General features: G+C 47.8%; 4 protein-coding genes across 4 annotated transcripts; 1 reads left to right on the top strand and 3 right to left on the bottom strand.

The window, feature by feature from the left end:
* The first annotated feature begins 475 nt into the window (after positions 1-475).
* Positions 476-2,798, top strand: F4817DRAFT_342888 (uncharacterized protein). Its single transcript, XM_049303961.1, has one exon. The coding sequence runs from the start codon at positions 1,060-1,062 to the stop codon at positions 2,332-2,334; it is 1,275 nt and encodes a 424-aa protein (XP_049157481.1). The 5' UTR covers positions 476-1,059; the 3' UTR covers positions 2,335-2,798.
* Positions 2,799-5,753: 2,955 nt separating this feature from the next.
* Positions 5,754-7,742, bottom strand: F4817DRAFT_366481 (uncharacterized protein; the record flags this gene model as incomplete). The annotated part of the gene is made up of 2 exons (XM_049306994.1): positions 5,754-7,073; positions 7,142-7,742. 2 exons carry the CDS (start codon positions 7,740-7,742, stop codon positions 6,019-6,021), a joined length of 1,656 nt encoding a protein of 551 aa, XP_049157480.1. The 3' UTR covers positions 5,754-6,018.
* A 414-nt stretch (positions 7,743-8,156) lies between these two features.
* On the bottom strand, positions 8,157-10,206 carry F4817DRAFT_342879 (uncharacterized protein). Its single transcript, XM_049303960.1, has 2 exons — positions 9,599-10,206; positions 8,157-9,532 (listed from the first exon to the last, which is right to left on the bottom strand). The coding sequence occupies exons 1-2, from the start codon at positions 9,692-9,694 to the stop codon at positions 8,288-8,290; spliced, it is 1,341 nt and encodes a 446-aa protein (XP_049157479.1). The 5' UTR covers positions 9,695-10,206; the 3' UTR covers positions 8,157-8,287.
* Positions 10,207-10,781: 575 nt separating this feature from the next.
* Positions 10,782-13,183, bottom strand: F4817DRAFT_168620 (uncharacterized protein). The gene has a single exon (XM_049298178.1). It carries the CDS (start codon positions 12,638-12,640, stop codon positions 11,165-11,167), a length of 1,476 nt encoding a protein of 491 aa, XP_049157478.1. The 5' UTR covers positions 12,641-13,183; the 3' UTR covers positions 10,782-11,164.
* Positions 13,184-15,122: the final 1,939 nt, after the last annotated feature.

The following is a 15,122-nucleotide window of genomic DNA, read 5'->3' as shown; positions in this document are numbered from 1 at the left end:
CTATACTCAAGCTAGAAAAAAAGGCTAGGAGCTAAAGAATGCAGGTGGTACGAACCTTGAACCTTGGAAAGCAACGAATCAGCTAGATCAGCAACTACGGTACACATACACATATCCTACATATATGTGGACCACATACGTACCTAGGTAGGTACATTGGTAATCAATATGTATCTATCTTAGAGAAGGACCAGACCGGGGGGGAGGAACACTGCTACGTACCTGACGAATACTTACCTACATAGCTGATGAGAGGGCTGCTGAGAAGGTAGGAAGGATGTGGGTCTCTTAGAACTTACAGATCTACACCCGCCTGCAGCATGCTACTACCGTTTGTTAGATATACTGCTCCTGCTACTGCTGCCATTTGCTACTATTGGTGTTGCTACTACTATGTATTGTTTCTACAGCTGCTAACGCTCATACTCGTACTCGTTCATGCTTACCTTCTTTCCTTAACGTAACTTGATCTTGTGCCATCTCCGTCCCCATCCCGACCCCTAATTTACATCTAAACCTACAGCCAATACACATCCACCATTCTATGTTCTGTACTCCTATAATTTGTCTACCTTGTCTATACCTAGCACATATGCCTTATCTTGGTCTACGTCGGTTCCCTGCCCGATCTTACTCTACATGTTACCATTCTCCGTAGCCTAAACAAGCTCTTCAACAACTCAAAACTACATCGAAATTTCGACTATGTAGGCTACCTCTACGAGTAGTCGAAACCTAAATTTCCACGGAATCTGTGGCTGTAAATGAAGAACTAGAGTTTGAAGCTCTCAAGCCGCTTGGCCAGCCAGAACCATAAAAGTTTGACCGGGCTTAACCATCACATTAGTTCTGTTATAAATTTGACGATATATAGCCGAGATCGATGGCAAACCCCCTTACGATTTGGTTATCACTTATACTTAGATATCCTCACTCTATATCGTACATATATTTATCTAGACCTGGTCTGTCGCATCACGATCTTGTCCCCTCTATCCCTCGCTCTTATATTGCTTTTATTACCACTACACATACCTGCCACTAAACAATACCGTCACGATGTCGAGACGTGGCCCCTGGACTAATCGCGAAGATGAGACGTTGAAGGAGATCGTCGAACAGCAAGGTGCCTTGAACTGGGTCAAAATTGCACAGCGCGTTCAAACAAGGTCGCCAAAGCAGTGTAGGGAGCGCTATCATCAGAACCTAAAGCCTGGTCTCAATCACAGCCCTATCACACCTGAAGAGGGGATTTTAATAGAGGATTTGGTCCGCTCCAAGGGGAAACGTTGGGCTGAGATTGCCAGAGCTCTTAACAACCGAAGCGACAATGCGGTCAAGAATTGGTGGAACGGCAGTATGAACCGCCGACAGCGTCTAATGCGTAGAGCAGCTGAAAACCACTACGCCAGGGTTCATAGCCAAAATACTCACGACGAGTTTACACCGGAACTATCGCAGGCTCCAGCATCATACCACTGCCATGACCCACGTCACTTCCACTCACGCTCAGGCTACTCAAGCTGCTCACTCTACGGGCACCACGAACATCATGAACATCATGAACATCATGAACATCATGAACATCATGAACATCATGAACATCATGAACATCATGAACACCACAGACATCACAGGCACCATGACTATGAACAGAATGTACTTATCAATGAGGCCACTAGCCTATCGCGCCCAGCCTCTACTTCTCCCTATCCTCCTGCTTATCGTTCTGTCGAACCTTCTATATACGGTTCAACCTCACCATATAATTACCGAAGTCGTCGTGCTAGTTCGTGGGAAAACTACTCAGAGTTCTCGGGGCTCCCATCGCCTTCTGCTTCTTCGACATCCCCTATTGAGCTTCTAGAGTCACCTACTCCTTTTCCTTGGAAGCCGGATTATAGCTTGCCGTACCGCGATATACACGCTTCTAGCCACTCCCGAGACCCTCTCCACGTACTACCTCCATTACGGGTTAGGGGTTCGTCCTCACCGTCGCATGAGATTCAAGCACTGAATCCCAGTCACGGTTCACAGCCAGCAAGGGAGGTTGTTCGTCTAAACCGGGTACAGCTACCGCATATTGATGAATACTTCCCGGGAAGCTATGACTTACATCGTCGACCGCGCACGGCACCTGATACACCGCCACGTCATCCGGCGCGACGCCCGGAACAACGTAATTCGGGATCGGGATCTCCATCCTCACAGCGCGTATCACCATACCTACAGTGCCGATCTCCACACCTACAGCGTCGATCCCCGTCATCACGGTTCGGAGACAAGCATTGCGCTGTGGACCCTAGGATGGATTTAAAATTCCTGACTCATTAAGTATACAAGGATCTATCAAAGGGTCGTTGGATTCATGAACTACGAAACAAAATCTCCCAAAGGGGACTCCCAAAGGGAGTCATCAAGAGGTCGTTGCACTGGAAAACAAGAGAAATAACCTACTTGGTGTCTATTTCGTGTTGATATTTGAGGATATATATTTGCTGATGCAAATTGACGAAGACCTCCCGTCACCGAGATAGCTGGGATGTCTGTAGTTAGGAAGCGATGGGATTCAAATATGTTTTCTTGTATATTGTAATTTATCACGAAAACTGAGTATCTACCCGATAGATAGAGTAGGGATTGCTGGGGACTACTTGGAATGTGTTGGCGCTCAATGTATGAGCCTGACATACGGATTAAGAAAACGGAAAACGCTTCATGTTTTCTCTCAATTCAAATCCTTTGATAAATCTAGCCTAGCACTACTACGAGATGAATTAATACAACTTAGAGTTGTGTGAATAGGACTAACCGCGTACCAACGGCTGGATATGATGGACTAGGTGGAACGGCGGCCCCCCTTCGCGAGGAGCAAGATTATTCTTCAACGGCGGCAGATATGGCGTGGTCTCTAATCCTCCTGGTTCGCGAGTAGAAAGTGGCCGACAGGACTCGACGATGCTGTGGAACGCACCAAGTCTAGAAAAAGAGAGGCCACTGTGACTCCAACGACGGAAGTTATTGTTCCATCTCGATGTCTCTCCGAGATCAACAGCGAAGCGGACGTTATAGAACGGTTTCAGGGTTTACCCCTATTCGAGAGCACCCGCCGGGGAAAGTGTCACAAGGGAAGAGCAGGTATTGGTAGACCAAGGATGATAATGTATTAAACGTTGCCGAACGAGCCGGTACAACAAGGGAGGGAGGGAACACACACCCCTGGTCTAGTCCGGGCAGTGCAGATCTCTGATCCTGCTGCATAGGCTGCTGCGCTTTGCTACGCTATCTCCTGTTGGCTTTTGGTGTAGCATGAGCTGGGTTTGAACCCCGAGGTTGGGATGGTATGGGGCTGGTATCGAGCATTGCAATGACGGGAAAAAGAAAAGAATGGAAAGGCTACGATCAGGGTCCGGAATACGGTAAGTATGCATGCCTACACGTATATTGAGCGTGGTATACTCGTGGACGTCTATTCAGCCACATATTGGTTCTCAAGTATTCACGAAATACCCTTGCATTACCAAACGCACACACACAGACACACACAGACACACACTTTGCAAGTACCTTATACAGCAATACCGTTCGCCAATATGTGGTTGTTTCTGTACCCTACCCACGCGCCCATTACCACCCCCCCTTAACACTCGTCGTTGGCGTTTGTCGGCACATCACCTACTTGGCGGGCAACGGCCGCCACGCGCCCCTGGGGGCTGCGAGAGAAATGTGTTTATATTTATTAAGGGGCTTTCTTTTTAACGGCGGAGGAATATATATATGTACGCCCCTGATCTTGCTTCTGCTTGATTCTTGTCCGATGGCAATAAGGACCTACATGTCTTCCTGCGCACATGTAAGGCTAGCTCTACATGTATGTATGCATGTAAGTGGTGTATTATACACGTATGATAAGCCCCATGCAGCCAGCCGCTCCCTTGCAGACCGCTCTAGTTTTAGCTCCAGAGCGGGATGATCGAGGGTCCCGTTCATATATTTCTCTTCTTTTTTATTAATTATTCTTCTCAAAGGCAAGAGAAGGCGAGGCAAGTTTAAACTCACGTACTTGGCCGGGATGGGCTCTGTATCACAGGGTACTGGTTAATAGAATAGCCATGTGTGTACACCGCAAATTAACCGCGCGACAAGGACATGGGGATGAAATAAGTGGTGCTATCTATTCAATAATGGGGATTGGAGATCGCGGAAAGATCCTTTGTGTTTGTGCGTCTTTCTTCGGTTACCTCCCGGCTCAGTAGAATCCCGACCGTTTGACTGTTGGGAGGGAGTGTTACCGGCAGCTTGGTACTGGTGAGTTGGTGCAGGGATCTTTTTTTAATTTTTTTTTTAAATTTTTTTAATTCGTTTTACTGCATGCATACGTGTACAGATCATCCATCGTACGTACGTGATGAGACAGCTATGCAAGGTCGAGATAAAGTGGCGACCAGGGTTTGGTTGGGTTTGGCTGGGCGTGATCCGCGGTGCTGCTGTCGGTACTTCGGTATATATATATATATATTTATTTCTTATATTTGTGTTGTTATTATTATTATTCCCACTATTTACAATTCATATATACCTAACTCTATAGGTACATATAATCAGGTATACATGTATACTTATACCTATGTACCTTACCATAATACGTAGGACAATCTCCAGCATGCGGATCTTGCATCTCATCGGCGACCTGGAAGTATTTATGCCGCCGGGGGCGCGATATATTGGATTTGTGCTATTACGGCCTGGTTTACCGCTTGCTTTCTCTCTCTCTTGTCTGCGAAGCACGTTGGCCTAGCTCCGTGCGGACATACCGTTCCGAGACAGGGAATCCGCTGAAGAGACCAATTACTAATTCATGATAATAAAAATAACAGTAATACAAAAACGGGAGGAACGAGAAGATATCCAAAAACAAATTATTATTTCTATTATTTTTATTGTTTCTATTATTTTGTCTATAATAAAGAGTACTTTTCTCCGATCTCCGCAGGGTACACAGGCCCGGAGATCTGGGTCAGCAAGCTCGGTTATCGAGAACCGAACCCCCCCGTCCAAAGCATCCATCCAATACCCCACGCCCACTTAGGTACTATGTACATCCACCATCCGCACCCTAACTAATCCTTGGTACCTTTCACCGCGGGAACGCCTACCGGCATTGTCATCATTCATCATCGTCATCATTCATCATCATCATCATCATCATTGTTAGTTTCCAACGACCGAGGCGTTGGCTCGGACACAGACTCGAATTTGAGCCCCGAAAGAAAAAAGTAAAAATGTTAGTTTTTTATTATTATCAAATTTTTAATTTTTAATATTTCAAATTGCACACTTATGGAACGATGAATAACTAATAATAAAACCCAACGCTTAAAAATAAGCTTAAACCCGTACATACATATGACATAACACAACTCAACCACTAACACCATACCAGAGCACAAAACTCGGGAAAAACCGGCCGACGTTGACAATCTCTGCATCTTCTAAAGTCTGTATCTCTATCTGTGCCGTCCCTGTCCCTGCACATACAACACATCATCTTCGGAAGCTACTCCGTCCAATAATACATATGCTCGGATCCCTCTTGACCCTGAAGATCTAAGATCTACTTTCCACCTAATGACATGCATACAGTGCATTACCATTTCTCCCTGCTCGCCGACTCTCCAGCTTTTCGGCCAAAATCTCGTAGAAAGACTTCAAGCCTAGCACACGTAGAAGCCCATGCGGTTTATGCCAGTGATTACTCATAGAAGGCGTTTAATCTAGACGCTGTAGGATTTCGGGAAGGCTTTTATGGAATTACATGTGTAAAACACCCGGACTACATAGATCAAGTTTTTTTTCTTCACTTGTATAGGATTAGCCTAGAACCTTGTGAGCACGAGCTCGATAGGTATCGCGAACAGATGGATCCCTCGAAGATTAAATCCACCGTCCAAGAATCACCGCATAAACGTTACTTACTCCATCCTTTCTACATGTATTGGTGATACACTACCCAACGCCTCATACATTATTATGACATTGGTTCCCGGCCTTGTCCGTGCCCTTAGTTACCGGGCCCGTTGCCTTGATATACTCACTGCCTTCACCCCCCGGCGTTGGCGAGAGTGTTGTACGCCTACTAGTTAACTCAAATGCTGAGCTAGGACTCCGGACCCTGTTGCTATCGAGTGACATTGGTAATGCTATTGGTACTCTTGGAGAATCCAAGTAAGCAGCCACCGACGGGCTCCCTGTAGCTGCTTGAATTACTGTGTCTAGACTGCTCGTACACGAATCTTGTGAGCAGATCTTTTCCGCGGCTGATGACCACCGGTCTTCCCAAGACTCCGGGCAGCTAGACAAGTCACCCACCGGTCCTTCGCTTATCTCCTCGGTTGAGTTCTCTTTCATGTTTTTAAATCTGGGTTTCCATAGCTCAGCATCTCTATCCTCGTTTCTCCTAGGAGAAGCCCCCGCTAGAGTTTTACTGCCAGAGCCGCCGCTCGTGAGAACAGGAGATACGTCGTCTCCAGGCACAAACGAGAACCCAGACAGGCATCGTAGGCGTCTTTCGTCGAGGTGGAGACCTATGTCCTTTGGCGCCTCATCGAGCCTACAGCCGCTTAGATGCTGGTGAACGTTCTCTGAGTGTAAAGAGGCGTCATCGCTGCTGCCAATGAGAGGTTCCTCGCAGTCTAGTAAGTTTTCCAATATCTGCCGCCTAGCTTGCTTTCTACGCCACCCAGACGTTTTTATCCCTGTTCCTCTTCTTCTGTCTATCTCAGACGCATCGGATACATCATCCGAGAATAGTGGCTTTGGCGTTATTTGACCGGTAGAAACTGTGGGTTCCACTGTTTTTTTCTCTGGCCCAGACGAATCTTCACTCGCTCCTGGGGTCACTGCTGTCTCATAGCGTCGACGCCTACCTTTAGGGTGAGTCATACTAGCATTTATGACAGTATCATGTCGCCGTATCCTCTCGCTCATGAGGAAGTCGCTGTTACTGTCGAGTACTTTGGGTACCGGCTTGGTTCCGTATTTGTCCATGTCTCCAGGTACGTCAAGAGACGCATCTACAAATGTACACGTAAGATACTCCTGTCGATCAGAGAGGTACTAGGTGGATAGCAGATGTACTTACCTTGCACAGTTTGCGTGCTGAGGCGCTTCAATTTAGAGACGAACTGCTTAGCCTGAGGACCATTCCTATCAACGACACTATTCGTCCTGGCAAGCGCCACTGCTTCTAGACCATCACTGGACGTTCTCGACAGTAGTACTTCAAGCCGTTTGATCTCGGCTTTATACTGACTCTCGCGTTCCAGCCACTCGTCGGCTACAGCCTTGAAATGCTCCAGGTGATACTCAAGCGAGTGCCTAGCTTCGGTGTAAGCAGCATCGATGGTCTGAATCCTCTCTTGGGCGTTGGCGAATCCTTCGATTAGGTGTAGGATATACGAATTGTACTCGATGGGGATGGGTCGTAGTGCCCCCTGGGTCATGAGAACGACCTGGAGCGCCTCGACCATCTGGTCTAGCGAGGGGTTATACCATATCTTATCCTGTTCGCGGATAAACAAACTAGCACTACTGCTACCGGTTAATGGCTCGTGCGAAGAGTGGCTGGCTAGACTCAAGTTGCTGGCGGCCCGTCTCGGCGCGCGTTCAGGGGACGTTGGCGTTCGGGGGATGCTAGGGGTACGAGAACGCTGCCCGAGCCGAAGCCAGCTGAAGTCGGTCATGTTGCAGACGTGTCTTTAGGTCCAATATGAAATATAAAACGTAAAGTATATGGATTGACTAAGGGGTACTGACTTGAATTATATGCTATGGCAGGAAGAGTTAGGTGTAGCTCTTGGGGGGACAGGAATGGATACCTGAGAACAACATGCGGGTGCTCGGGAACGATGCAAAAGGGATAAAGTGAATTGGTTGGAAAGGGGTCAAACCTTTGACGGTTTGGTTGGTTAGATTTGTTCCTTCAATTGGGGGAAGTCACAGTTGACTGTGACAATCAACCATTCCTGGCAGCTACGTGACTTCCCATCATACATGTACCTATGACGCGCCTGAAGTGCAAGTACATACATAGGTATGTATACGCGTATCTATGCATGCATACGTTAAAGGAGGCAACATACGCGGATTCCAAAATATCAGACTACTATCCTCTTAATGCATTCGCCGAACGATACTATATAACTATGTTACAAGGTCAACGTTTTTCTCATATACGCCTGTCACCGTAGTGCCCATTCCCAGAATCCATGTCGCATATGTGCTTCTATCAGTCAAATAAGTCTCCTGCTCTCTGCCGCTGTCTTGACCTTCCTTCAAGTCTATCAGCGAAGAGCTCTTTTCCGGAATTGGCCCCTAGTTTTTCGGGGAATAGTTCTTTTGCTGACTTGCCCGCACTGCCCTTAATTGCAAACCCTTGATTGGCGCTCCTCTGGCTTGCTGTCCCACGAATATTGAAGCCAGAATCCCTAATCTCCTCTACAGTCGTAATCCTGTCTGCCAGTTTACTCTTCCCCGGAACGGTAATCCTATCCTCGAGCCTACGCCCTGACGTTGCCCGTGTATCGTTTCTCTCGTCCATCAGAGGTAGCATGATCCCTTTGGCTAGCAAAGTAGTCGTATCTTCTACTTCATCCCCGAGCCGCCCGGATCCCTCCCCTGACTTGTCCGGGAAAAGCTCCCTAGCCCTATTGCTACGCGACATGCGGCTCTTGATTGCACGTGCTTTGTCACGATTTCGAGCTGCTAACCCGTCACTCGCAATGTCGTCCATTGCTTGGTCGCTATCTCGACCGCGGGGTGAAGCTGACCGCCTCCGCCGAGGCTCGTTCTGACCGCTTGAACTACTAGGAAATAGCTCTTTGCCGCGATTGTCAGGACGATACGAATCCCTTCCATATCCCTCTTCGCTCGTATTTGGTGTATATGACCGCCTGCGCTGAGGTCGCGAGTACGACGCGCGACGAGATAAGGCGGCTTCATCATCGTCGTATAGGTTGACATCGAATTGTTCCTCAGCCTCCCGGTTTCGGGCTTCCCTTGTTCGCCTACGGTTATACCCATCACCATCCCGGTCACGATACTTCCGGGCCTCGTTGCGCCGCCGCCGTTCTTCTGGGTCATATTCGGGGTTTAGAAGATAGAAGCGGCTCCTCGAAGCAGCGCCGACTTGCTTCTTATCGGATGCGACAGCTAACCGGACTTGTAACATGACCTCTGGCCTCTTTGAGAAAGGCTTGGCGGATAAGAGTTGCCGTAAAGGAAGTTGAGAAACGTCATATATGTCTTGAGCTGCTAAGGAGCTGAGCGCGCGTGACGCGGCCGATTCGGAACCAAATAACAGGTTGGCTGAGGAATCGTCTATCCACTCTATTCTCTCCATTGGTTCCTCTGGGAAGTGTTCGGCGACATAAGTCTTTACCTCTTCGGGATTCATGACATCGAGACCTCTGATATAGACTTTGACAGGTATAGGAGTATCGTCGTCTACTATTTCCCCGGGTGAGCGATTGCCCTAGAAAGACATTTGTTAGCATCTTATCTTGTCTCGCCTAGCGTAGGTTACGGTAGTTGAGCATACAGGCGCGTCTTCAAACTCTGGTTCGGGAATTATAGGCTCGTCAGGCACGAGGTCAACATCCACATCCATCTCCATGTCGAGATCCATAGTGTCCATCGTGTCTAGTATCTACCTGCCAAGGCGCGTTTTTGATGGCAGGGGCTGAGTTGTAAGGAGACTGATCGAGTGGAAACGTTGAATCCAAAGGTGTAAGGCGCGCCGAAAAGAAGGAGTGATCAAAAAAAGTTGAGGAAACACCCAGGAACTTCAAGCTATATCTTTTATATTAGTTGGTGGGTATATTGGTGCGACGAGATCGTGACTAATGGGATAATGGATATTGCATGCAATTGGGTGAATATTGTAGACTGAAGCTTCGAATCGTGGAATGAAGTAAATATAATATGGGAGGGGAATAGGAAGGAGGTATGTAGATGCGCGGCATATGCAAAGGGAAATATATCTGCACTGCTTTCGCTCTATTTGGTCTTTTCAAGTATCCAATGTAATTTGTGATGAAGTTGAAGCTTTGAAGGAGGTAGCTTGGTACTTAGGTACCTTAACCATTTTAGACATTGCAGAAGCCTCTGCCTAGGGTACCTTAGCTGACTAACCCCCACATTCAGGTGGGTCTTTTCTCTATTACCCCTAGTACCTTTGTATCTACTCTTTGTCTTCTTGTCTGCTTGTCTCACCTGTCTCTCATTTGCAGCAAAGGCTACCTAGGCACGTTAGAAATATGCAGCTCACCTACCTATAACTACGTAGTAACTATGTGTTTAGCTGGATTGCCGCCTACACGTAACATTTCAGATATATGAAGTATATGAGTTGGAGAAACTGAAATTCAATAATATAACGAATGATGAGTATTACCCTCTCTCCCTTTCTTCTTCAACTCCAAATAAATCCCCAAGGCTTGCTTACCCAAGGACCATCGTTCGGATACGTTCCAAATTATTGAATACATATCTGTGCATACAACGTGTTGACTAACACTGTGTATGTAAGCCGGTGGTAAGAACTAAGCAGGCTGTCCGGTTTCATGTGGCTTGGGCCATACCGGTTGAGCCACTGGACTTTTTCTTTCCCTTTCTTCTTTCTCCTTCCTGTCGACAATCTTGACCGCTGCTTGTTGACAATTCCGCCCTGTCCGGTTGTATAATTCGTACCTCTGTCTTACACTTACTATTTAAAAATTTGTAGATATTTGAGACTCCCAATTTGCTGCTGCTTGAAACTTTCTACTAGACCATCATGTCCTCTCTCCGTCTCCAAAAATATTCATCGTCATCATCATCACCACCCTCTTTCATATCCTTCTTGTGGATATACAAATTATCCGATCAGAATGATAGGGGACATTCATCAGCCTAGAGCACATATGCCCCCTTCAGTTATTTGTAGGCGAATAGGTGAATAGAGGCGACAGGAGTGAGAATAATTAAACTTGTAGGAATCCATTAGTATTCCTTTCCTGTCGTCTGTTTGCGCCCCGTCTCCTAGGGAAAAGGGAAAAAGAGAAACGCCCTCCCATGTCTATATGCACTTCGTCGTGCTTCTATATGGTATATCCAACTTTCAAGTCTAAACCGTCTCCACACCCTGTCTACGAACTTCCATAGGTGTTTGCATACATGTTCGTGGTAATTTTTGCCGCGAACTGTCGTTTACTTCGTTTGCCGACATTGAACCCAGACTCGGTGTCCGAGACATCTCTGATGCTGTCCTTTTTAAAGAGGGTAGAGGTGGTACAATCTCCCCTGCCGACCTCCCATCTTCCACCTCGCCGTTGAAATCTTCGAAGTTATCGTTCGGGTCAAGTAGCGGATCGTAGGCCCAGCATTCCTCGAGACCATCTAGATAGCACGGTGATCGCCTTAGGAAATGCCACGAGAAGGTATCCGACTGCATTGCAATGTACATGGACTCTACCTTACCATTTGGCAAGCAAACGGCGCAATATTTGCGTAGAAAATCGAGATCATAGCTCTCGCCGATTAAATCTGGGTCTAGGGGTTTGAGCATCGGAAGTCCCTGCAATGTTGCGGCGTCACAGAGCCGGGCCTGCAGCGGAACCCACTCTCTACCTCGGAGGAGTCTTCCAAACGCCTTGGACACGGCTTTGGCGAAGGACTCGCCATCTGTCCCTCCGACTGCGATCATTTGGTGAAGTCCACGAGATAGACACCGCTTGTACGCATTTGTGTCCTTCTCGAAAGGGAACGGCTGTGAGGCTGTCGGGAGAAGCGATATGTGCACGGTCCAGGACCCTGTCACCTCTACTGGGCTATCGGCAGACCCGCGGCGAGAGCCCGAGACTGAAGTTGACGTGGATCGCGCTGTATCACGGTTATCCAACGGGCGGGACCGGCGTGCTACTTTGAAGTTCACCGAGTCTTCCGAGCCTGATGTAGATCTTCGTCGACGCCTACGGAATGGGATTCGTTGGCAGTCCTGTTCCTCTAATGCATCTACGCGGTCTTCAAGAACCATGGATGCTTCATCAAACTCCACCAGCCTGTCGCCTAAGCCATGCAGAGTGTCATCATGGCCGTCCAACCGTTCATCAAACATAAGAAGACGGTCTTCGTATCCTGTTTGCCGCTTTTCAAGCTGGGTGACTGACTGCCACATACGATCAACGTTTTTATAGCAGCCTTTCATCTCTTGACTGGTCTCATCTCTGTTCTTCTCGACCTGTTCCTCCAAGTCCCCTAGGCGCCGAACCACACTGCCTAACGCACCGCCAAGCCCTCCCTCGTTCTCTCGGTCAAGCTGGTCCTCGAGTAATTTGATACGCCGGCGAAGTATGTCAACTTCATTTTTATTTTGGGGTGGTTCGGCAGACTGGATGTGGTAACACGAAAGGTGGCCACAGTCGCAGGTGACGCCTGGGAGAGTCCGGTTGATAGTGAAGCCGACACAGGCACAACGCTGCCCCTTGATCTCCGGGTTCAGTAGAATGTACCGGCACTGTCCGCTAGGAAGTTTATTCTCATCGATAAGTTGATTAGAAGCCACAGGTTCCACCCACGGTGATTGCGAAGAAGGTTCAGACATGGTCCTTTATTTCAGCTACAAAGCAACAAATCCAATCCTGGACCGGAGGACGCCTTCAGAATACGAGGCCTCGCCTTGAGGCCACCCAAGCACGGGTACCCAGCGTTATGTTGTGCACGAACGAAAGAGCACACACCCCGAGGCTAGTTAATGTTATCGGACGCAACACGCGAAGTACAGGAGCGAGACGGCGGGGTTTACTTGGTCCATGGAACGACTTGAAATACCCATACACCAGATTCCCGGCGGGTAGGAATGGGTTTGCTCACGATCGTGGGAAACCCGTGTTTTTGGTTTCCTAAATCGGAAGATAATGGGGTGTTGAGAAGGGAGGTAGGAGGAATCCTAAGGTGATATAATAAGGATATGACTTGGTGGTATGCTAATGAATGAGACCGGGTCCCACAGTCCGTTATCAAACTACCCACGGCGCTCGAGGCCAGGAGCCGGCCAGTAACTAGTGGAGGCCGATGTAGGTATGTTCCTAGGGTGTAACGAAAGACGCCGCAGCAAAACACAGACGTACTGGCTGACGGCAGATAACAAGTACAAGATATGTATTTGATCACCAGGGAAGATGATGTGCCTAATGGATAAAAAGAAGTTGACGCAAGAAAGAGACAGAAAGAGTACTTTTGGGGACGAGTGTACAAAATGCGTGGACGGATGTGTTCGAGTGGGATCCGCTGCAGATAAACCGATAGGCTAGAAGGGGTCCGAGTTATCAGATACCGCGCAAGGATTGCGAGGACCCGGCACAGGTCGGATCGCCAGTCCTGATTCTTTTTTTCCACCACTTGTTATAATAATAATTATTGCTAGTATATCAGATGGACTAGGGATGGGGGTGGTGGCCCAACCGCGGGCAGTTGTTATTGGGAGTCTGACATGAATACAGAATTGTTCACGATGATCAGGTCTTTGCCAACTTGCGAAGTTTTTGAGTAGGCCCGAATCGGAAGATGTAAGTAGTGTATTGAGTATTATGCGGGAGAAGATCTGGGGGAGCCTACGTAGTAGGCTAGTAGTGGGCTAGGAGAGAGTCTGGGACAATGTGGGTAGAGTGACTAGGTTAGAGAGGAACGAGAGAAGAGAGCAAGGGATTGGAAGGAGGGAGGAGAATGCATTGCTCTATTGCGACCGGGAAGGCGACACTACATCCTAGGTAGGTACAATGGCCTACCCGCCTACCGCCGACCTTTCCAACCTATATAGGGTAGGTGTATGTAAGTAAGGTACTAACCTACTATGTAGTACTTTGGTACGGCGACGTTGTGAGATTTGACATGTGCAGCGAAAGGGGGGAAGGGGGGGTTTCGCCTTAAGACAACATTCAAAATAAAAAATAAAAAATGGCCCGCAGTTCCTTACTGCAACTTTAATCAATTATTAGAGATTTTTCTGATTATCATCCCTACCGCCCAAGTTCGTTGGTGCTTCAGCGTTTTACTGCAGGAAGAGGAGGCATGTAAAAGCCACAATGCCACATGGATTTGCCGCAGGGCCTTGTTTAGGTTTAGGTAGAGAGAGAACGGGGCCAGTGGAGACTATCTCTTGTGACATCTCGTGTGTGGGGGTTCCTTCTCTAAGCCGATAAGGAGAAGACGGGAGGGCGAGAACGTCTTGGGTACGGGCTATTGGTCCGGTTGTTCCCAGTGTTCCCACTCGGTGTTGTCCCCCCACACTCACACTCTTTTTCCGTGGAATACCGTACCTACATACCTACTATGCCATATACTTATATACATACTGGTAACTAGGTGGTACCATACATGTAGTATGTATATCCAAATGCAACCGCAACCCATGCCTACAACGTCTTGATGCTGTCTTACTAGTGTATAGTACGTATAAGTGGCCTCGGCCGTCCCAGGCCAGCTTATACTTTAGGTATAGTGCTTCTATCTAACCATAGGTATAAGTCAAAAGTAATGAAACCGACCGGTGAGTACGTAATCAGGCTAGTCCTTCTACCGACTTATAAGACGGGTCTATTATACCCTTCGTCGTATGTATACTATATGTGCACATGCTACCGTTTTAGACTACCATGTAGACCATCATGTAAGGGTTTTATTTTCACTTTGGGTCGATCTACAGATTGAAATGCCTATGTATGGGTGTAGGCGTGTAGATACAAAAGGACCGGTCCAATACGGAATGCCCCGTCCGCCTAGTCTTGTGTTGCTTGCGTTTATGGCGTGCATCAGATGCATCAAATCTGCGCAACAAGTGGACGCGATGACCAAAACTAGAGGGTATCTTACCCAAGCGACCGTCACCCTGCGAGCCTCGAAGTAAGAGGGTGAGCGAGATTCGGGAGATATACCAAGGCCGCAATAAACTGCAATACTGCAATACCACAAGACGATGTCAGCAAGTAGCAAGCAACAAAATATTAAAGGTCAGTTGGCAACGTTGAGGCCCACGTTGTACAAGTGGTAATACATACATTACGTGCTTAGGATGATTAGACGAGGTT

Source organism: Daldinia loculata (genome assembly GCF_022478755.1).
Source record: "Daldinia loculata strain CBS 113971 unplaced genomic scaffold F4817scaffold_37, whole genome shotgun sequence".
NCBI lineage: Eukaryota > Fungi > Ascomycota > Sordariomycetes > Xylariales > Hypoxylaceae > Daldinia > Daldinia loculata.
The sequence above is the reverse complement of the archived record's forward strand: the minus strand, read 5'-3'. Positions and strand labels throughout refer to the sequence as shown.